General features: G+C 42.2%; 1 protein-coding gene across 8 annotated transcripts in view; it reads right to left on the bottom strand.

Annotated features, from left to right (window-relative positions):
• Positions 1-24,877, bottom strand: part of LOC134217768 (uncharacterized) — a 529,775-nt gene that overhangs the window by 93,528 nt on the left and 411,370 nt on the right. Inside the window, exon 1 of one of the 8 annotated variants that reach the window (XM_062696581.1) lies at positions 11,815-12,383. The exons of the other annotated variants lie outside the window; for them this stretch is intronic. Coding sequence (XP_062552565.1) covers positions 11,815-11,901 — 87 coding nt within the window. The 5' untranslated portion in view covers positions 11,902-12,383. Of the gene's footprint in view, positions 1-11,814; positions 12,384-24,877 lie in introns of those variants that run through there. 8 annotated transcript variants of the gene reach the window in all.

Raw genomic sequence — 24,877 nt, forward strand, 5'->3', positions numbered from 1 at the left:
AAATAGAGAGCGATACCTATTTATAAGGTCTTTTAGTGTATTTATGTGGCACCTGTAATAATGATTGTCCGGACCGATCGATGCCAACAAATGGGTCATAGTCTTTGGTCGTCATCACCCAGCTCCAAACCAGCATAAAGAGTCAAAAGAGTAATAGGAAGATATTCCGAGCACGAAGCGATAACCAAAGTATGGAATTTTGTTTTTATGTAGTTTGTTACAGATAACATATGTCCTAGTCACCTGTCAAAGACGAGGTTAGTACTATTTTATTTAATTCCACCACGTTGTATTCTTTACAGATACGTATTTCGACCTTAACTGTAAGACCGTCTTCAGCATCTCGTACTTGACTCGACAAGCCGTGAAGACATTAAACTAAAAAGCCTATTTTTTTCTCACTATGTCCTAGTTTTCATGAGATGCAAAAGGGTCGTGGTTTCGAATCCCATCGAAGGATATTACGATACATTTTTCGAACTAAAAATTTCACATACTGTGTATATCCACAACGTGTTTTCAAAACATTGTAATTAATGTTCATGTCGGGTGGCCAATACCCGGAAAACAGATTGACCTCAACTGATTTGTTCTTTAAATAATTTGATGCAAATAACGATCTGAACTTGTCTGAATTTGACACAATGCAAATCAAACCATGTTTCTTCTTTCTGATCGGGAAGTGGAGCATACGTTCGTACATGTCTATTTGAGTCATACGATACATGCGGTAGGATAATCAAGCAATAGCGTTTCAACGAAAAACAAGCCGCAAACAAATACTATGTAGACTGAGGGTCGCCATCTGTCTACAGAGCGGATCCGATTCATATGCGCCGGCTGAAAGGAACAGAGTTTCATTATGAAGTTGTTCGAGGGTAGCACATAATGCAGGGAACTGTATACCTGCACTTGTAGATAAGCAAGTTCTGATTTGGACGTACGTTTTTCTTTGCTGTTGTGGTATTGAAAATAAAAATTGGAAGGGAAAAAAATAGCAGAGTGCATAACGGAGTCTAAAAGATTCAATGGAATCATTTGAACTACCTCATACCTTGATTAAAATTCTAGATTGTGAAACGCTTAGTTAAGCAAACTGCTATAGTTTGCTTCCATGGTAGCAGGTAGAGATTATGTGCTTTTTGTCTCCAGAATTATATGTATCGTATTGAAAAGATTTTGAACGGTAACACTGATTCATCAACGAAGCTGAACATCGCATCAATTTAAATTCTAGTGATAGAGTGGTACTGAATACAATAATATCCCGTTTGTTTTTGCTATAGTGAATATTTGTGAGATTGGTAAATCTTAGTTTTATGGATTCGATACAATTTTTGCCTTTCTCGTATACAAAGTATACGTAAAGGCTATATTTCGGGCAGCAGGGACTATGTCCAAGGGCTTGACGATCCCTCCCCAGGCCATCTGCGAGTTGTGGGGCTTGCCTAGGATGTGGTGAGGTTTGACAGTGGGGCCTGTTAAACCTCTATAATAATAAGCCGCCTGGAAAACCAATCATTACGAACAGTATAAGAGATAATGCGACTCGATATAATCGGCAAAGACCTAGGCGACGAATACAGGATCACGATTGGAAGCTTGGAACATGGAATTGCAAGTCGCTAGGTTTCGCAGGTTGCGACAGGATGATCTACGATGAATTACATCCCCGCAACTTCGACGTCGTGGCGCTGCAGGAGATTTGCTGGACAGGACAGAAAGTGTGGAAAAGCGGGCATCGAGCGGCTACCTTCTACCAAAGCTGTGGCACCACCAACGAGCTGGGAACCGGCTTCATAGTGCTGGGTAAGATGCGCCAACGCGTGATTGGGTGGCAGCCAATCAACGCAAGGATGTGCAAGCTGAGGATTAAAGGCCGTTTCTTCAACTATAGCATCATCAACGTGCACTGCCCACACGAAGGGAGACCCGACGACGAGAAAGAAGCTTTCTACGCACAGCTGGAGCAGACATACGATGGATGCCCACTGCGGGACGTCAAAATCGTCATCGGTGACATGAACGCACAAGTAGGAAGGGAGGAAATGTATAGACCGGTCATCGGACCGGATAGTCTGCATACCGTATCGAACGACAACGGCCAACGATGCATAAACTTTGCAGCCTCCCGCGGAATGGTAGTCCGAAGCACTTTCTTCCCCCGTAATAATATCCACAAGGCCACATGGAGATCACCTAACCAAGAAACGGAAAACCAAATCGACCACGTTCTAATCGACGGTAAATTCTTCTCCGACATCACGAACGTCCGCACTTACCGCAGTGCGAATATTGAATCCGACCACCTCGTTGCAGTATGCCTGCGCTCAAAACTCTCGACGGTGTACAACACGCGTCGAAGTCGGACGCCGCGGCTTAACATTGGGCGGCTACAAGATGGTAGACTAGCCCAAGAATACGCGCAGCAGCTGGAAGTGGCACTTCCAACGGAAGAGCAGCTAGGCGCAGCGTCTCTTGAAGATGGCTGGAGAGATATTCGATCCGCCATTGGTAGCACCGCAACCGCTGCACTTGGCACGGTGCCCCCGGATCAGAGAAACGACTGGTATGACGGCGAATGTGAGCAGTTAGTGGAAGAGAAGAATGCAGCATGGGCGAGATTGCTGCAACACCGCACGAGGGCGAACGAGGCACGATATAAACAGGCGCGGAAAAGACAAAACTCGATTTTCCGGAGGAAAAAGCGCCAGCAGGAAGATCGAGACCGTGAAGAAACGGAGCAACTGTACCGCGCTAATAACACACGAAAGTTCTATGAGAAGTTAAACCGTTCACGTAAGGGCCACGTGCCACAGCCTGATATGTGTAAGGACATAAACGGGAACCTTCTTACGAACGAGCGTGAGGTGATCCAAGGGTGGCGGCAGCACTACGAAGAACACCTGAATGGCGATGTGGCAGTCGAAGATGGCGGTATGGTGATGGACCTGGGAGAACGCGCGCAGGACATAATTCTACCGGCTCCGGATCTCCAGGAAATCCAGGAGGAGATTGGCCGGCTGAAGAACAACAAAGCCCCTGGGGTTGACCAACTACCAGGAGAGCTATTTAAACACGGTGGTGAGGCACTGGCTAGAGCGCTGCACTGGGTCATTACCAAGATTTGGGAGGAGGAAGTTTTGCCGCAGGAGTGGATGGAAGGTGTCGTGTGTCCCAAAAAGGGCGATAAGCTGGATTGTAGCAACTACCGCGCAATCACATTGCTGAACGCCGCCTACAAGGTACTCTCTCAAATTTTATGCCGTCGACTAGCACCAACTGCAAGGGAGTTCGTGGGGCAGTACCAGGCGGGTTTTATGGGCGAACGCTCCACCACGGACCAGGTGTTCGCCATTCGCCAAGTACTGCAGAAATGCCGCGAATACAACGTGCCCACACATCATCTATTCATCGACTTCAAAGCCGCTTATGATACAATCGATCGGGACCAGTTATGGCAGCTAATGCACGAACACGGACTTCCGGATAAACTGACACGGTTGATCAAAGCGACGACGGATCGGGTGATGTGTGTAGTATGAGTTTCAGGGGCATTCTCGAGTCCCTTCGAAACCCGCAGAGGGCTACGGCAAGGTGATGGTCTTTCGTGTCTGCTCTTCAACATCGCTTTGGAAGGAGTAATACGAAGAGCAGGGATTAATACGAGTGGTACAGTTTTCAATACGTCCGTCCAGCTATTTGACTTCGCTGACGACATAGATATTATGGCACGCAACTTTGAGAAGATGGAGGAAGCCTACATCAGACTGAAGACGGAAGCTAAGCGGATCGGACTAGTCATCAACACGTCGATGACGAAGTACATGATAGAAAGATGTTCAAGAGAAGACAATGTGAGCCACCCACCGCGAGTTTGCATCGGTGGTGACGAAATCAAGGTGGTAGAAGAATGTGTTTACTCGGACGAGTGCGGTGGGCCGGGCACGTAGCCAGAATGTCGAACAATAACCCGGTGAAAATGGTTCTCGACAAACATCCGACGGCCACAAGAAGGCGAGGTGTGCAGCGGGCAAGGTGGATCGATCAGGTGGAGGACGATTTGCGGACCCTCCGCAGACTGCGTGGTTGGCGAAGTGCAGCCATGGACCGAACTGAATAGAGAAGATTTCTATGTATTGCAGAGACCACTCCGGCCTTAGTCTGGTAATAAAATAAAAACATAATCGTCTGCAGAATAAAGGAGAACTGGAACGAAAAAAGCTTGAATTGCAACGGGAATATGAAGAAGAGAGGATTCGATTGATGGAGGAAGAACTAGTGGAAGAAGAAGAACGAAGCGTACGTTCTCAGCAAAGCAGCAGTAGTAAGGTACGACAGTGGAGAAGTCAATTGCAGCTCGGTGGTGCCTGTTCGACGATGCGATACCCTGCAGCGAATGAGGCACGAGGCGAACGCAATGTGAAAATGACCACGATTACGGCGGCTTCTGATGTACCGACATCACGCCTCACTGAAGAAGCAGCAAGTAACCACCAATAAGCCGGTGACGATGGCAACGGATTTGAGGTACAGGCCGTGCCGAAAGCGAAGACATGTATTGGGACTGGAGCAGTTCCAAAACAGCTTCCTACCAGCACACCGACTGGCGAAATGGTAAAGTATTTGCCCCCTTCATCGATGTCTTCGGTAAGTGCTCACCCGCTTGGGGTTGGAATGGAGAAATCACACACTAGACTAGCTACAAGTAGGCATATATGGGGACAGGTTCGTCAGGATACTCAATCAATAGAATCGCTAGGACTAGTTTAGGTTTAGAAGTTCCCCAAAACCAAATCTCCACTCTTTCTGTTAGCAACGTTGCGCAGTCTAAAGCAATGCATACGCATCGTTGTAAAATTAAATTACTACAAAGTGAACAAGTATCCTTCCGACCAACTAAGGATAAAAGTATTATATTTCCGACTTACGCGTCGCGTTCTTTCGTTACGTGTCGGGAATCAATGTCCAGAGTTGCGGTGGATGTCAACGCGTGTGATCAATGAAGCAACTGCATGTGATCTGTCAGTGTCAAAGAAGTGGTCGTGCACAGACGCAGTTCCAGGTCGACATCGTGATATACCATCTAGCAGTCTAGGAGTAAGACGAAGAGACAGGGTTGATCAGCAATTTTTTGCGGCAGCATGAACAGACGGACAGTTCATCTTCGAGAGCTCCACGTGAACCGAATACAGGTGAAATTTTGCAGTTTATCCGTACTAGATCGTTGCCACATGGGGGTTCCAGAATCACACCTACCCTTCCGGGATGCCAGAGGCTTAAAACAATTAACCTACACGTAGATGGGCCTTCTGCAGCCTTGCGGCTAGGCAAGTGATGCCAAGAGGTCTTCCATTATTCTCTAGGAATCCAGAACACTGACCTGTTTTCATCAGTTGCAACAACAACTCCTCACAGGCTTGCGGCAATACCGATGCGGAAAACTAACTAAAACGTCTAAAACGCTGTTTGAAGGGTACGGCCTTGGAAGCTTCGTGAGGTGCCGGTAACGAAATCTGATGAACTGGAAACGCTGATTGGCTTCAGCATGGCGATCCAAAACCTATGTGATCACGTAGAAATGGGACAACAAGAAGCTCATCTCTACAACCCTACTCTTCTGTACTAGTTGTACTAGTTGACAAGCTTCCATAACACTTAAGGTATTGGGTTGGGCGCTGTTTAAGGAGGAAGCACCGGTAACTAACTTGCGAACTTTCGCACGGTTTATGTCGAGACTTGTGACTGCCGCGGCGGACGTGACTCTACACCTGGAACCAAGAGCAATGCAGAGGGCAAAGCTGGAGAAACCAAGGGAAAATCATTTTTTGGGAGCACACGCCGGATCAAAAAACATCGACGATGCGACGAAGGTGAGCGTGGCACAAGGACACTCAGGACGATCGGAAAACTCTATTGTGTGTCTAGTGTGCAAGGATCCAGGACATAAGGTCAGGTCATACTATTCTACGCTCGACTCAAACCTGTTCGGAAGTATCAGAATCAATTCGTGGAGTTATGAATCAGTATTACGCAGCTCGTTCCAGTCTATTTTGTATTCTTCCAGTAACACTATTCGTCAATAATCGTTCTATCGTGGTATACGCTTTTCTCGATGATGGATCGTCGCGAACACTGATTGAGGAGGATGTCATCAAGCGGCTAGGGGTAGAAGGAGAACCTAATCCGTTATGCTTTCAATGCGAATATCAAGAGATTTGAGAAGAACTCGAGGAAGGTTAGCCTGCACAAACCGTGAACCGATTGGATCTGCCTCGGCAGTCCATGCGTTATGCAGAAATGTTGGCGAAGTATCTCTATTTGGAAGGATTGCCTATCGAGGATTATGCAAATGGCGTCCGAACTTGTTCGGTTCACTAAGAATGCCCAATAGTTGGAACTATCGAGTGGATTCGTTTTTCTACATGGAATCGTTTATGGCGCAGCATGGCGTATGTTCAGCGGTATCTGAATAATTTAAGAAGACTCACTATCCGCGCGGTGCACTCAGAAGTGGTTCACTCACTTAGTACGGAGTGATGTAAAATGGCCATCCATCGTTTTGTAGCGCGTCGTGGGGCTCCGTTGGAAATTAACAACGACAAAGGCACCAACTTTGTCGGAGCCAGTAATGACCTAAGAAGAGAGTTAGACAAGGCTAATGCTGTGCTTGCAGAAACGTTCACCAACTCAACTACGATATGGTGCTTCATCCCACCATCAGCGGCACACATGGGCGGGGCGTGAGAGAGTTCGATAGATAAAGACAGCACTGCAAGCGATGTATACAACTCGGAACCCGGATGAAGAAACTTTTGCAACCCTGATCGTACAAGCTGAATCAGTAGTCAATTCTAGACCACTAACGTTCGTGCTGGGCGACCCAGATCACGAGGAAGCCTTAATTCCGAACCTCTTTCTACAGCTAAGTTCGGTTGGAGTAATGCAACCGGAGAAGACGATTGAAGAAGCTGGACAAGCGTGTAGAAAGAGCTGGAATTTATATCGGGTAATGGTCGATTCATTCTGGGGACGATGGATTCGGGAATATCTTCCCGTGATAGCTCGCTGAACCAAATGGTTCAAAGATGTAAAACCGGATGAGGTAGGAGATTTGGTGATCGTCGTGACTGAAGCAGTTCGCAATGGATGGACAAGAGGACGGATTCTTGAAGTCGCACGAGGACAAGTCAGGACGGAAGAATACGACAGGCGGCTTCGACAGGCGTGATTCGCTATTGGAGGTTATAGATAGTAACGTTGGCAAGAGGACGTCCGGGCCAAGTTACGAGTCGGGGAATGTTGGGAACCACTGCAGAGTATCCCCCGTCTGAGCTACAAGTAATGTTGACGGGAGATGTAGGTACACAGATAGAAAAATTAGTTGAAATTTACACGAAAGTAATGCACATAAAGGGAATGCCAAAAAGAGCGTAATCTTCAACGATATTTTTGCTTGAATGTATGCAATTTGTATTGCATTATGTCACTATTTAGTCGATTAAGTGGCATAATGATATACAAATTGCATACATTTAGGGTGAAAATGATGGAAAAGATTCATGTATGCTCAGAATAGTGTAATTTTCTGCGTCTGTATATTTACGCGCTGATTAGTTTTAATTATTTTTTTCTGTGTAGACGATGTATGGTGTAGAACTGTTTTGATACAGAGAAGCAAAGTAATCACGTTTAAATTATAATTTGTCACTCTGAATAACTTCTTATCGTCATTGGTATTATTACTATATAAATACGTTAAACCCTGATATTAGCGAATTGTCATATCTACGTATCTAAACTACAGCTAAAGTGAGTTAAACTTATGAACTACGAGTTGAATTATATGTAATCAAATAGCAATGGGAATTGTAGATTTCCTCGCAGACCCATTGGAATCAATTATTGAGTGGACTATTGTGAGTGAGATTAGACTCGATGTGAGTATTGTCTAATTAGATGATTTATGCAAATGCTAATAAATTATATAGCTTATAGCAACTTCCAAAACCACATAATAATTAGTGAAGTTTGCTCCAAGGAGGTCCGAATCGCCCTAAACACTAAGTCCTCAACAGCAGTAATACTAGAAAAATAAAAAATCGTCTCCATTTCGCAGGGGAAAGAAAGTATCGAGAAGATAAAGCTGCAACAAAGCCACACTGTTGGCTGTGGAATATAGAAAACGTTGATACGATGGATCTATTTATAACTGCAATGAACAGCTGCTAAGCTCTAGTGGAATCGATAAAGCTATGAAACTGTTTGGATGATTCATCATTTTATTTTCAGTTTGGAGTCTGGGACGGAATACTGGCTGTAAGAATGGAAGGTCTACCGTATTCTACAGGCACCCATATGAGATGTAGGGGTTAGAAGAAAAGGGTCGTAAACGTCAACAATTTATTTTCGTAGAAAATGTCAATATTACCTCTATTAGAATGAGTAACAAAATGTAAAGTATTTAATTTTATGATGTGTTTTTGGTGATGTTTTGCTGTAGACACGGGAAGCTTAAAAAAAACATCGCAAGCGTATCATACAAGCTTCTATGAGCAACACACTTTGGTGTGGTTTTACGCTAATTCGAAAAAATGTCGCACTACGCTTCCAATTCCGTTTAATACCTATAGTTACGATATAATCATATGCTTAAAACCATCTGCAGTTACTAAATAACTATAATCATTGACAACAGGTATACGGCTGCATCATCGCATCCCACCACCTTAAGCATCTTTTTTCCGCTTAGACACAATGTTGCATCATGAACTTGTTACCGGCAGAGGAAAGCAGCAAAACAAACTCGCAATGACAAATTTATTTAACGTTATAGCAAAATATATAATTCCAGCGAAAATTAGATACTTTTTTAAACATAGACATAGACTCCTCGTTAAAGCAAAGATAGTCAAAAATAGTAAAAAATAGTCCGAAAAATAATAATGAGAAGCGTTATTTATCATGCAAAAGAATGGCTCTTGTCTTATGTGGAAACATTTTTTTAAACCTATTTTGATATTTATCTTTCCTTTAGGTCATCGTGCGTGGCAAGAACATCGCCTTTAACAGATACTAACTATATTATTAAAGTTACGGAATAATTTTCTGTTAAATTCAAATTATCGTTATTTATGGTATTAGTGTCATATTTAAGTCATATTTAAGAAAAAATGAACTATTCAATATGGATGCTTTACAGTTTGCCTGAAGAGTTTAGAATTAGCAATCACTACTTGCGTATTTTTATTTATAACTGGAACTTTTTTTTCCATATCCCCGCAAACATGAGACAAATATGCGTATGACGGCAGTATTACTCTTCCAAAAGAAGTATAGGTAGGGGAACTGTTCCGTTTTCCATATCACTGAACATATATTCATCTCATCGCAAAACAAAGAAATACAGCACCAATCTCGTCGCTTCTTTTTGCTAACACGCGTGCTCACTGGTGAAAAAAATCACAAAAATAAGAAACAAATTCCTTTTCATAGCTTTGTTTTTGATAGGATGGAAATAGGAGCTATGGGATGAAGAGCCAAACCGTTCCCTTACATTGAAAAGTGTCGATTATTCTATGGATAATTTCCAGCCTCTCATGGTACGTTTCCATTTTTGCTTCGCAGGAAAGTCTTCCATCGGATGCAGCGTTGCAAACCAAGTGGCACTTGCTAAGGACCGCTATAATTTTCCAGTGTGATGAGTTTCTCATATTGCGTTTTACATGATCTCCGTTCATCATACCCAACGCTTCACCATAAATCACGCGTCGGTTTGAAACAATGCCTGAAGAATTTTGCTCCGGGGAATAATTTACTTGACAAGTGCAACATCACATGAGCGCGCAATGCATTATTGTGAGCCGTTGCGGAGATTTATTTAAATTTGATGTCGCCTTGTTTGGTTCATTAACATTAAACAGCAATTGCGATGCTTATGCGGAATTTCCAAGAAGCAGACAACCTGGCGACAGCTGTTCGTGTCTAACATATCAAAAAGCACAAACAAGTTGAACTGGTGAGGTTCTCATATTTTACTCCTAAGAAGACATTCAACATGACTAAGTGGAAAATATCTGGAGCGCATCTCGTCGGTAAGCAAATGCAAGTCATCCAATGCGCGATAGTCGTCAATGGATTCCAAAAAAGTTTCAACCTTTGGAGACTTGCTCATTTGGATTCAGCAGGATGACCTGGAGAAACGGGATATAATGCTGCGAATGTTCACTTTGTATCATTATGCGATCTCTCAATTCTAATAATCAGCTCTAATGTTGGGCAGTCCAAATTGATGGCACGAAAGAGGTCATGAGCTCAGGACAGTCGTCTGTGGTTATATCTCCCTTCACTATTTTTCGATCTGTTTGGTTCAGATAGGTTTTGCAGCATAGTTATCCATAATTGCCTTGAAAGAGAGATCGTTTTTTCAACTTCGAATTAACTACTTTGGCGAATGGCAAAATCGTGTCAGTTCAATTTTTCAACAGTAACATTAACTAACACGAAGCAATTGAAAGCAACAAGAACGATAGGTGTGCCTCTTGTACAGCTTAAGCCATGAAAGATAGTCCAGGGAAGAAAATCATCCTCGTGATCTTGGTGCTTAGTCTTGGCACTGAGTTTACAAAACATTCCGGTGCCAAAGTTCAAGGGGCCGGGAAATTGTTCTAACCCAAAGCAAAAACTACGTAAAGTATCCAATCATCTTACCAATGCATATAGAGAAGGTAGTGGATGGTGCAGGATCGATAAATATCTTAACTGCGGATTTGTATTATTCAATGTTCCCCACCACGTAAAAACGAAATTAGGAAAATATTATTGATAAACAAAGACATTGCCAAGGCAAGGATGGTAGAATTGTTAGAGCGCCGCTGGCGCTTTTGCTCGTGTTGGCTCCCAAGAGACGATGTGCTCTATTTTTAGTCGATTGGAGTGCTCGTGGAATGGCAAGATTGAAAGTGTAATTGATTTGTATTTGAATGAAGCCCCCAAGGGAAAGGGCAAATCATAATACAGGCTTAAGGAAAAATGATTCCCGGTATCCATAAATTGCACAGAAATCTTTTTATTTTATTGTTGGTTTGCCGATGTAGGTGTTGCAGTCTGGATTTGTTCTTATTGATTTAATTTCCCTACTTGCTTAGAGCTTTCATTGTAAAATATTATGTGATATTGAAGAGTGGTACCTCAGTGATAAAAAAAACTTTATGTAATACTAATTATTACTCCCACTAACATTGCCATATAATGAGGTGGTCTTTTCCGCTGCAACTCCAGTAGATTTCTATTGGGATTAATTGTAACTACCTGATTAACCGAGAATTGTTTTTATACATTGAGTGAATCAGAGTTGACCTTCACGCTTAAATATTTAAATAATTCAACAATTGGCTCAACGTCTGTTTTGCCAAACAACCGTAGTGCTAATAAATTCGGAGTGGAAAACTGTGGACATATACTGTGTATTTCAATTCTACCTTGTGTTTCATTTCGCAAAAAAAACTTATACATTTGAATCGAAGAAAATCATAAAACATCTGCAGCATTCCGAGACATTTTTCATTCCGCCATATTTGGATTCCAATTTCACATAGTTGGATATAAATTGATTGATTCAATTCAAGAAGAGTTAACTTTTGAAATGCTGTATTGCGTTATACCACTCTTACATGATTTCGATTTTCCTTCCGTTCAAGGTCTCAAAGCCGCCGACACGAACGACACCGGGCCTATATCCCCACATCTATAATCCTGCGCCCACAAGAAACTATCCTTCATACAAATCCCAACAACAAACGCACAGCTACATACCATGCTAGAAGCAACTGCGTCGTCACAATTTGCGCTGCACAATTTCTCTAGTTCCTCGAAATCAATCTCATTTTGGCATTCATCCATAGTTTGCGGGGCGAAGACAATTCGCACTTTTGGTTGTCCTGGGGCTGTTCTAGGGCTGCTGAGGGATAATACCCTCGGGCTGTATGGAACTGCGGCGAAACGTAGCCTGAGGCATATAACCAACTTATTGCACAACCGGGGTTGATCGAAATCTCGTTTTTATCCTTTTAGTCGGACTATTCACTGTTAAATGCGTTAGAAAAACTACTTGATGCCCGGTATTACTTGCATCAGTTTCATGAACTTTTTTTTTCACACGGTCACGTACAGTCTAAGGGGAGACACTTTTCCAGACAGATCAATTTTTCTTCATAGATTTTCCGATCCTGTTTTCTGCATTCCCAGAAGAAAATCACTTATTTCTAATAGAAATTCTTATTCACATAGTGCCATAGAGGAAACACACACGTTTCAAATTATTTTTTGGTGAAATTTTCACAATTTTGCAAACTATTTTCCCTAATTCACAAGTAATCACACACTCACGAGACTCGCCACACGATTGCTGCAGGATCATCAATTTTCACAGGCCGTCTGTGTTTTCTCCACCTCCTTGTCGAAGGTTGGTGCTTGTGTTGGTTGGTAGCATTGATCCTGGAAAGTTGGTGCAAATACAAAAGTGTGTGTGTGTCACGACAAAGGGAGGCCCAGCCAGAGACGCATTTTGGGTGGCATCCTCGAGCGTCCTGTGCTGTGGAACATTTGCTTGGTGGACCCTGATTAGGGCTCTGTACCAAGCGTGCACTGGAATGTATGTTTTGAAAGTGCGGGCATGCGCCGTTGGGGTATGAATGCGGGAATGTTTTCCAAGGATGCACGGAAAATTAGGGTGAAAGCGATTGAGGTGGCATCTTGTGTGGAAAAATTTCGCTTTGGATCAGAAGTTTTCCGCTATTCTGAGCTTATAAAAAATGAGACAACGATGAAACTTTCTCGCGAGCTTTATCAGATGGCACTAAATCAAAGCTAACTTTGATTGCTTCTTGCCAGTTGGCGCTTTAGCACAATAAAGGCAGCTTTTTAGAAATTATTTTGTTCTATGAATCCGTCATCAAAATGCGTTTTTTAATGGAATTAAATACATTCGGTCACCCAGTTTCGTATGTGTTAACTTTTTTATTCGTTCGTTTTGAAGAAGGTATAGAACCTATTTTAATCTCATGAGCTGCCGAAAATAACTCAAATTTAAGGTAGTTGATACAACCTTTTTAAATTATGTTTCAAGAATAATGGAAATATATATCAAACATTTGCTTCGGAAACATTAGCATTGATAGAAATCATGAAAAATACTTCAAATAGACGTTTGTTTCCTAGACAAAGTGGCTTTCTCGAACTAATTCTTGCTTTGAAGCTGGCATCAATGAGGAAATAATAAATATTATTTTTATAATTTGTGTACCAAATATTGCAAAACTTTTTAATCGAACAATCATGTGTTTGAAATCTACATTAAATGAACTGCTCAAGGAACTGTTAAAGAAATATATCTGAAACGGCCTTCTAGAGGAATGCCTGTTCGAGATGTATTAGTTAGCATATCTAGTTGTAGCTGAGTTGTTACGCTATACATACTACATAGATACTGGCTTCGAGCTATGTACATGAAAATTCGAAACCTTTGTACGACAACAATATAAAGCCGCGAACACAGCTTCTAGAACAAAATTATATATTAAAAAATTACAATATTTATATATTGACAAAGTAGTCAAACTCTGACTAAATGATCAATTATATCCTTGGTTTAGCAAAACGTCTAACCTACGGGTTGTGTTTCATTAAGGAGGATTACATTTACCCAATTTTTAGGCAGTTTTGCTGCCTAAAAATTACATACCGCAAGAGCTCAAACTCACTGACCTTGATATACGATGAATGAAAAAAGGCATAGGTCTTGTTCATTACAACATCCGAAATTATTGTTATTGGTAATCTTCTAATTTGCGAAAGCTTGTATGTCGATTGTCGAATTATGTTTATTAACGCTCAACCAGCCAAGAGCTGAAAATTTAAATCACACTTGAAATATAACAATCATCATCCATTTCGAGTCAATTATTATTTTTCATCAACTCACGACTCCTATTATCGAAGGCGGCGGCGTTCACTGCTCGGGTAGATGACTCTTCCGAGTAATTGTGCGACCTTCGAGAAAATTACAAACCGATTAATGAAATGCAACCTTAGAGAAATCAAATCAATCAAAGGCCTCAATGCAATTCACAATCTGAGGCGAGGCTTGAATGTTTTTCGTTCCAAGTAATCAGGATGTAGGGGAAAGCAGTGCATAACATACTCGTGGGGCTAAAAGGCCCAACTAATATAAAAACTCATATCATGTTTTGTAGTAAATTTATGAGAGATAAAATTGTCATTCTAATTTAATATTAGATATTGAATGGCGCTAAGGCGTCTATCTCAATTGGAGAATTAAACTCTAATTGAACTTTAAAGTGACAGTTCAATGATTATCGAATTAATTATTTTTGACAGATATCGAATAATTTTTGATAGATATGTCATTGGTTTTGCCGGGTGGTACTAGCCATTCTTATTGCCGGATGATTCAATATTTTTTTAACTGTCACATTCATTCGTACATTCGTGAAATGGGACAGACCTAAGAAAGAGATTTTTTTTTCAACTGTCCCGAAACATTTTCGTTCAATCAAATAAGTTTTAGAGGAAGGAGGGGCAATATGCCCTAGCTAAGAATAGACTGCTTTTATGCCTTAGCTACAACGTTTTGGGGGCTCTACCCCTACAAACAACTATGCGTTAGCATTTTCGCTATTGTGTTTCAGCTTACAGTTTTTGTCCCTGAATTCAAGATAAGAATTTTCATCTTTGTGAATCTTTCGAAATAGAGTTACTAGTCTTTTAATTCTCAGTTATGTATAGAAGCCCATTAGCGGACGGATCTGAGTATTGAGGATACGGGGAAAATGATTCAATTACAGCTTAATCAACATCTATGCTCTGACAAAGATAAAATTATCGATTTGAAGGATTCGTTGTATGGATGTTTCGATAAAGTCTACGGGGAGTTCCCAGAGTATGACGTGAACATTGTTATTGTTGCCGTTAATGTTCAGGACGCTAGAGAGGGCTTTTTCCATCTCATAATCGGAGAGTCTTCACTTTGCTACTAATGATAACGACCTACGGCTAGTAAATATCGATGCTGCTAGAGGGATTGCCGTCTGTAACGCTTGCTTTGTACGAAATAATATCCAAAAGCCCACCTGGAGACACCCAAATAGCGAAACTTGTAAACCAGATAGACCACCATGTAAGGATGTAATTTTAGGTATTTTTAACTTTCTGCTTGCGCAGGACCATGTTTTTTGCTATTTTGGTGCTAGTGAGTAAATTTATGTTATGGTAAAGTCATATTTGTAACACGAATCAATATTCATCCGATTTCCAAAAACACGGCACAGCAAAAAAAATATTAATATCACATCGGATTTGATGCACATGATCGCCGTCGTAAATCGCATGTATCATCTGATTTGTGTTACAGAAAGTGACGTAATTGGCATTTTGTAGCTAAAATGAAACGATGTAAGACGTAATATATTCGACGTAATGAATTAAACGACGCAATAATTCGCCAGCAGGAATCTCACTTTTGGCAGCTGGGTTAGGGGTGTTCGGGAATTTTCTTTCAGACTTGCAAAATATGTTTAAGAAAAATTAATAATTATTGCATTTTCGGGTCAAGGAAAAAAGTTGCGACTACCAGGATTTTGGTTAAGTTAACACTAATAAATTACAAATTAAATTACATCGATACACAACATACGACATATAATAACGATAACAAATTATTGATTTTCGTTTCAACCAACAGTATTTTGAAATAAAGAATTTTAGTACATAATAAAAGTATGAGAAAAATGGGATAATTTTGTTTTTAAGTTATCGGGTTTTCAGATTTTTTATTCTCAGATTTTCAGTTTTTCAACCATGCAGATTAGTATTTTAAGATTTTTTAATGTTTGGGAAATCTGTGCGCCGATAACAATATTGTCGGCAACAGCGTGATAGATTATTTTCATTCGACGGCATCATGTGCATGGACTTATTTTATAGGGGAACTGTTCCGTTTTCCATCTCAATGAACATATATTCAACTCATCGCAAAACAAAGAAATACTGCACCATTCTCGTCGCTACTTTTTGCTAACACGCGTGCTCACCGGTGAAAAAAATCACAAACCAAATTCCTTTTTATTGCTTTGTTTTGATGGGATGGAAATAGGAGCTATGGGATGAAGTGCCGAACCGTTCCCCTACATAAAACTTTACTCTTCAATATTTGATCTACTATTTAACGATGAATTCCTTCGGAAATTTCTTGAGGAATTTTTCTCCAAAACATCCTTTGAAAAATCCTTCGGATACTCTTCCAGGAATTACTTCAAAATTCCTCCTGAAATTTACTAGCAGTATCTCCCAAAATTCCTCCACAAGGTCCTCTGGAAAGTCCTCTATGAAATGCTTCGAATATTTCTCCAGGAGTTCCCGCGGATATTCTTCCAGGAATTCCTTCGGAAATGCCTGAATACGTACAATCCACTAGTAGTTCCTCTGAAAATTAATCCAAGAGTTCCTTCGAATGGAAAACTGCTTTGGAAATACCTACAGGAGTTTTTTGGAGGAGAAATTGCTCCGGAAATTCCTGTAAGGCTTCTTCCAAGAGTTCCTTAGTAAATTCCTGCAAGCGTTCTTCCGCAAATTTCTCAAGGAGTTCCTTCGGAAATTCCTCCAGAATATCCTTTGGAAGTACATTCAAGAATTCCTCCGGAAATGTCCCATGAAGGTTCTGCGGAAAGTCTGCCTGAAAATCTTCCAGAAATATTATCCCGTAATTCCTCCAGGAGTGCTTCCGGAAATTCTTACTAAAGTTCTTTTGGAACCTCCTCAAAAAGTTCCTTCGACAATTCCTACGGAAAATCCGCCAGCGCACCCTTCAGAAGAGCTCCTACGGGAATTCAGTCTTAAGGAAACTGCACGAACATTCCCGATGGAGCTCCAAATATTGACTTAGGAGTACCTCCAAGAGTTCCTACGGAAAGACTGCCAAGAGTTATTATAAAGATTCCAGAAATTCCTCCAGTTCTTCCAGAAATTTCTCAAGGAGTACCTTCGGAAATATTTCCACGAATTCTCTCGGAAATTCCTCCAAAAATTTCTGCGGGAAATCCACCAGGAGTTTTTCTAGTAATATCTCTCGAAATTACTTCAGCATTTCCTATGCAAATTCCTTCTGACATTCCCTAAGAAATTCATGCAGGAATTTCACTGGGAACTCCCACAATATACGGAATACGGAAAGTCTTCCAGGCGTTTCTTCAGAAATTCCGCTCGAAATTCCTCTAAGAGTTCCTCATAAATTGCTCCAGTAGTTCTTCCAGAAATTACTACACAAAAACAACTTCGAAAATACTTTCGCAAGTTCCTCCAGAAATTCCTACAGGAGTTGCTACAGAAATTGCTCCGAAATTTTCTTCATGAGCTACTCCAGGAGTACCATCGCAAATTTCACCAGGAACATCTTCGGAAATATCTCCTGGAGGTCTTCAAGAAATTGCTGCGGAAATTTCCAAAGGAATCCTTCGGTAAAACTTCCAGTGATTCCTTAGTTCTTTCAGAAATACTCCAGAAAACTCAACAAGTTCCTGCGGGAATTTTCTCACTAAATTCCTGCAAAATGCTTTCACGACTTCCTTCGGAAGTTTCGCCAGAAGTTCGTTCGAAAATTTGTCTATAAGTTCCTTCAGATAGTCTTCCAGGAGATCTTCCGGAAATTTCGGTGGAACTTCTGGAGGAATTTTCGAAGGGACTCCGGAAGGAATTTTCGAAGGAACTACTAAAGGAATTCCCTGAAGATCTCGTTGAGGATTTTCCGAAAAACCTCCTGGAGGATTCTTCAGGGTGGCTCTGAAGGGGTTATTGGTTATTCCTGGTTCTTCGTAAAATCCTGCGGGATTTTTTTTGGATAGTCCTCCAGGAGTTCCTCCGAAAAATCCTTCAAAAAATTCCTCCGCAAATTCAAGAGTTCCTCTAGAAATTCCTACAAGAAATCCTCCGGAAACTCCTCGAGGAAGAAGGTCCCTAGGATATTTATCCAAGAACTCCTCCGGAAATTACTCCAATAACTCCGTCAATAATTCTTCCAAAAATCCTTCAAGGAGTTTCTCCAAAAAAATATTCCAATATCTCCGTTCTGAAATTTCTCCGGACATTCCGGCGGATTTTTTTCAGAAATTTCTATAGTTATTATTCCATGAGTTCCTTTGCAAATCCATCCAGAAATACATTCAAGAGTTACTCCGAAAAATCCTCCAGGTGCTTCACCGGAAATTCTTCCACAAGTTCCTATGAAAATTCTTCTTGACGTTCGTCCAAAAATTCCGCCAGGAGCTCCCTCGTAAATTCCTCCAGAAGTTTCTCCGAAAATGTTTTTCGAGAAATGGCCGGAAGATATTCTGAAGTAATTCCAAAAATTTGCGGAGGTTTTACTAGAGGAATTTTTGAAGGAACTCCTGCAGGACTTTCTGGAGGAACCGAGGAACTACCGAAGTTTTCCTTCAGGAATTTTTGAGAGTTATCTCTGACGGTATTCCTGGAAACATTTCTGACGATACTCCTGGAGGAACTTTTGGAGGTATTTCCGAAGCAGTTTTTGTAGCAATTTCCGGAAAAGCTTTTGGTGAAATTTCGGAACAATCTCATTCAAATTCATCCAGGAATTCCTACGAAAAATCCGTCTGCAATTCCTCCGAAAATTCCTTCAGGAATTCCTCCGTAAATTTCTCCAAAAACTTCTTCGGAAATCCCATCGCAAATTTCTTTTGAAATTTCTTCAGAAATTCTATCAAGAGTTTCTCAAGAAATACCTGTGGAAATTCTTCTATGATTTATTTATCATCAGACTAAGGCCGGAGTGGCCTGTGCTGCACATAAAAGACTTCTCCATTCAGCTCGGTTCATGGCTGCACTTCGCCAACCACGCAGTCTGCGGAGGGTCCGCAAGTCGTCCTCCACCTGATCGATCCACCTTGCCCGCTGTGCACCTCGCCTTCTTGTTCCCGTCGGATCGTTGTCGAGAACCATTTTCACCGGATTATTGTCCGACATTCTGGCTACGTGCCCGGCCCACCGCAGTCTTTCGATTTTCGCGGTGTGAACGATGGATGGTTCTCCCAACAGCTGATGCAACTCGTGGTTTATTCGCCTCCTCCACGTACCGTCCGCCATCTGCAACCCACCATAGATGGTACGCAGCACTTTCCTTTTGAAAACTCCCAGTGCGCGTTGGTCCTCCACGAGCATCGTCCAGGTCTCGTGTCCGTAGAGAACTACCGGTCTTATAAGCGTTTTGTAGATAGTCAGTTTGGTACGGCGGCGAACTCTATTCGATCGAAGCGTCTTGCGGAGTCCAAAGTACGTACGATTTCCAGCCACTATGCGTCTCCGAATTTCTCTGCTGGTATCGTTATCGGCGGTCACCAGTGAGCCCAAGTATACGAATTCTTCAACCACCTCGATTTCGTCACCACCGATAGAAACTCGTGGTGGGTGGCTCACATTGACCTCTCTTGAGCCTCTTCCTATCATGTACTTCGTCTTCGACGTGTTGATGACTAGTCCAATACGTTTAGCTTCGCTTTTCAGTCTGATGTAGGCTTCCTCCATCCTCTCAAAGTTACGTGCCATGATATCAATGTCGTCGGCGAAACCAAATAACTGGACGGACTTCGTGAAAATCGTACCACTCGTGTCAATCCCTGCCCTTCGTATTACTCCCTCCAAAGCGATGTTGAATAGCAGACACGAAAGACCATCACCTTGCCGTAACCCTCTACGGGTTTCGAAGGGACTCGAGAATGCCCCTGAAACTCGAACTACGCACATCACCCGATCCATCGTCGCCTTGATCAACCGTATCAGTTTATCCGGAAATCCGTTCTCGTGCATTAGCTGCCATAGCTGGTCCCGATCGATTGTATCATATGCGGCTTTGAAGTCGATAAATAGATGATGTGTGGGCACGTTGTATTCGCGGCATTTCTGCAATACCTGACGTATGGCGAACACCTGGTCTGTGGTAGAGCGTTCACCCATAAATCCCGCCTGGTACTGCCCCACGAACTCTCTTGCAACAGACGAATCCAAGTAAAAATAAGAAGAAGACAAACGACGGTGTTAACTTTGACAGATCCTACAGCTCAGCATAGGGAGATCATTTTAAAATGCTTATAATAAATTCTAGACAAATTGTAATTAAAATCTGATTGATGTACGGTACGGAAAAAGTTCCGAATTACATATCTGGAAGCTTATCTCAATTTTTTGATTTTTTTCCAAAAACGTATCTATCATACAGTTCGGAACTTTTTCCGTATCATACATCAATCAGATTTTAATTACATTTTGTCTAGAATTTATTATAAGCATTTTAAAATGATCTCCCTATGCTGAGCTGTAGGATCTGTCAAAGTTAACACCGTCGTGTGTCTTCTTCTTATTTTTACTTGGATTCGTCTATTGGTGTTAGTCGACGGCATAAAATTTGGGAGAGTACCTTGTAGGCGGCGTTCAGCAATGTGATTGCGCGGTAGTTGCTACAATCCAGCTTATCGCCCTTTTTGTAGATGGGACACACGACACCTTCCATCCACTCCTGCGGCAGAACCTCATCCTCCCAAACCTTGGTAATCACCCAATGCAGCGCTCTAGCCAGTGCTTCACCACCGTGTTTAAACAGCTCTCCTGGTAGTTGGTCAACTCCAGGGGCTTTGTTGTTTTTCAGCCGGCCGATCTCCTCCTGGATTTCCTGGAGATTCGGAGCCGGAAGTCGCATGTCCTGCGCGCGTGCTCCTAGGTTCATTACCATACCGCCACCGTTGTCTACCATATCGCCATTCAGGTGCTCTTCGTAATGCTGCCGCCACCTTTGGATCACCTCACGCTCGTTCGTAAAAAGGTTCCCGTTTATGTCCTTACACATATCGGGCTGTGGCACGTGGCCCTTACGTGAACGGTTCAACTTCTCATAGAACTTTCGTGCGTTATTAGCGCGGTACAGTTCCTCCGTCTCTTCACGGTCTCGATCTTCCTGCTGGCGCTTTTTCCTCCGGAAAATCGAGTTTTGTCTGTTCCGCGCCTGTTTGTATCGTGCCTCGTTCGCCCTCGTGCGGTGTTGCAGCAATCTCGCCCATGCTGCATTCTTCTCCTCAACTAACTGCTCACATTCGCCGTCATACCAGTCGTTTCTCTGATCCGGAGCCACCGTGCCTAGTGCAGCGGTTGCGGTGCTTCCAATGGCGGATCGAATATCTCCCCGAGCAGAGGAAAATAGCTCAATAATATCAAATTTTGATAAGATAGCAAAATGAGATATGGACATGATTGATATAAGAGATAAAAGATCAGGCGAAAATATCAATATTTTGCACTAAAATATCATAAGGAAATCATGTTATGTTATTTGTAAGAAGTGATCAATATCAAGTGCTATTGGTTTGTTCTTATCCATAGCATATTTTGATATTTAATTGATATTTCGGTGCAAATTTTTGATATTGTTGCCTGTTCTTTTATCTCTTATATCAATCAAGTCCATATCATGTTTTGTTATGCTGTTCACGGCTTCTGCCCGGGTCTCCAGCCATCTTCAAGAGATGCTGCGCCTAGCTGCTCTTCCGTTGGGAGTGCCACTTCCAGCTGCTGCGCGTAGTCTTGGGCTAGTCTACCGTCTTGTAGCCGCCCAATGTTAAGCCGCGGCGGACGACTCCGACGCGTGTTGATCACCGTCGAGAGTTTTGAGCGCAGACATACTGCGACGAGGTAGTGGTCGGATTCAATATTCGCACTGCGGTAAGTGCGTACGTTCGTGATGTCGGAGGAGAATTTACCGTCGATTAGAACGTGGTCGATTTGGTTTTCCGTTACTTGATTAGGTAATTTCCATGTGGCCTTGTGGATATTATTACGGGGGAAGAAAGTGCTTCGGACTACCATTCCGCGGGAGGCTGCAAAGTTTATGCATCGTTGGCCGTTGTCGTTCGATACGGTATGCAGACTATCCGGTCCGATGACCGGTCTATACATTTCCTCCCTTCCTACCTGAGCGTTCATGTCACCGATGACGATTTTGACGTCTCGCAGTGGGCATCCATCGTATGTCTGCTCCAGCTGCGCATAGAACGCTTCTTTCTCGTCGTCGGATCACCCTTCGTGTGGGCAGTGCACGTTGATGATGCTATAGTTGAAGAAACGGCCTTTTATCCTCAGCTTGCACATCCTTGCGTTGATTGGCTGCCACCCAATCACGCGTTGGCGCATCCTTCCCAGCACTATGAAGCCGGTTCCCAGCTTGTTGGTGGTGCCACAGCTTTGGTAGAAGGTAGCCGCTCGATGCCCGCTTTTCCACACTTTCTGTCCTGTCCAGCAGATTTCCTGCAGCGCTACGACATCGAAGTTGCGGGGATGTAATTCATCGTAGATTATCCTATCGCAACCTGCGAAGCCTAGCGACTTGCAGTTCCATGTTCCAAGCTTCCAATCGTGATCCTTTATTCGTCGCCTAGGTCGTTGCCGATTGTATCGGGTCGTATTATCTTCTATGTCGTTCGTAATAGTTGTTTTTAATGGCGGCTTATTGGGCCTGCGCAAACCTCCTGTCTCGTCGGAGGGCCGTCGTGTCAGGGCTGTTTAGCGTCCCACCTAACACCAGGACTTGAGCTTGTGCGCTTTGAGCGGCACACGGTCGCTTTGGCGGAGCCTACTTGCGGATACATGCAGCTTTTTATAGAAGTTTAACAGGGCCCACTGTCAAACTCCACCACATCCTAGGCAGGCGCCACAACTCGCAGATGGCCTGGGGAGGGATCGTCAAGCCCTTGGACGTGAAATGAAATCGGTTCTTTTCAGGATCACCATTAGAGAAGGTCGATCCGCGAATAATTTTCTTCAAAGCGCAAAACATAATCGCTTGGCGTCGGCACAAAGTTGCCATATATTGGTAGAAGAATTCATATTTTGAGTTATGCCAGTTTTGTTCCAAACATAACAACTCAAAACCATTATCTCGTAATATTAATGCATTATGGAACTACATTCGTGATTGGACAAATCAAGCATCTGAAAGATATTCAATTTGCAAAAAAGAGAGCTAACCGCGGTGGAGGTTGGTACTCGGATTCTGATGGCTTTTCCGCAAACGTGACCTTTAAGTGGTCTTGTTGTGTAGGGGTTATCACGCTTATCTAGAGAGTAGGAGGTTGAGGGTTCGAGTCCCTCCAAGACACGTGGATTTTTTTTCGTATATTTCATATCAATTTGTCCATTTCGAAACATGTGCTGTGCATATGCACAGCAAAGATATTTAACAAACTACCAAATGTTCGAACCCAAATTACAAAATGATCGAAAATCCTTGACTAAAGGCAATTGTTAACTCGCAGTGGTCTTTCTACATTTTTTAGTGCACGGAAAACGCACCTCCCCTGCTAGATGGATTAACCAGTTTTTTTTATTTAAATGTATTCAAATGCTTAAATGATCACTCAATCCGGTAGGTATGTCGATATGCTACGGAAAAAAAACAGTACGACAAGAGCGATTGTGTGTTTGCACTCACCCAATACCTACTATTGATTTCCTTCGTTCGCTTCTTGGGCAGCAGCAATGCCGAACCATCACTTGAGAAGGGGTGGTGCTGCAATGCCGATTCACTTGATGTAATCCGATAATAGCATATAATTTCCAATTACTAGCGGTGAAACCGACAATTTCCAATCAATTTTAATTTCGTTCGAGCAGACGTCATCGTTGTCTTTGGCTGCTAGTGTCGAGACAGAAGGTGGAGAATTCAAATAATTGTTTGATGCGGTGTGGTGGTAGGTTGGTTTTACTTTGACCGGGTCAAGTTAAGTGCGGACATGAGTTCTATTAACCAATGATTGCGGTCTTGTGGTTGTGCGTTGTCACTAGGTCAACCAGTTGCCATTACCGCCAAAGTTCCAGTTATGGGTGCAATTTAATTCAAGTTGAAGGGAAGTGGAAGTTTTCATTGGCTCAAATATTTACGCCCCGTAATAAAACAAGTTGTTTTAAAAAAAAGTTGTTTTCAATAAAAAAATCACGTTTAGTTTTCCTCGTAAGCTAGCAACGGTATAAAACTCGCGCATTTATTGTAACATGCAATAAGAGTTCGATGATCGTTACGGTCAAAAAAACCTTTCGTGAGGACTTATTCACTGTAAATCACTAAATTTTGTCTTACATTTCTTTGTTCAGTGCAAGTTATGTGAAATTTGTGAAAGTTTCGCTGAAGACGGTGTAAATTACATGTCTTGACTTTCGAAGCCATTGTGGCAACCCAGAAACGTTTGACAATATCGAATCAATACGGGTTAGAAAGATTCTCCGTTCCTAATTTTATAATTTAAATATGTATAAATCGGAATGTAAAAGATAGGTTTGTGTCATTTCTTACGTACTTTTAGGCTTCGAAAACCTTTTTACTACATTTTCGACGAAAGACTTCTAGAGTTTGAAAATCAAAATGAATTTCAATCTACAGATGAAAGTACACAAATTTTTCCAATATTCTAGAAAATAACTCATTATAACGTATTTTTTTCAAAAAATTCTACAAAATTCACTTAATTTTGGGCTGCGTTGTTCGGTGGCGTTCAGGTTTCAATACACGTGGAGTAAGATTATGAGCTGGGTTACGGGAGCGTGATAAATTTCAATTTTCTCGATAGAGGGAGTCGGCCAATCGGTTTTGACCGTCCGCAGCGCAGTGGGTTCGCATTCTGCGGTGCGAATCTCTTTTGCCAATCGATGACCGTGAACCACCTGGATGGGATTTGGTTTTGCGGTTTTCCTTTGCTCATAATGAATCAATTATAAGCGTTTCTGCTTTTTCTCACACCTACTTCAAAGCGAG

The sequence above is a fragment of the Armigeres subalbatus genome, chromosome 2 (assembly GCF_024139115.2).
Source record: "Armigeres subalbatus isolate Guangzhou_Male chromosome 2, GZ_Asu_2, whole genome shotgun sequence".
NCBI classification, from domain to species: domain Eukaryota; kingdom Metazoa; phylum Arthropoda; class Insecta; order Diptera; family Culicidae; genus Armigeres; species Armigeres subalbatus.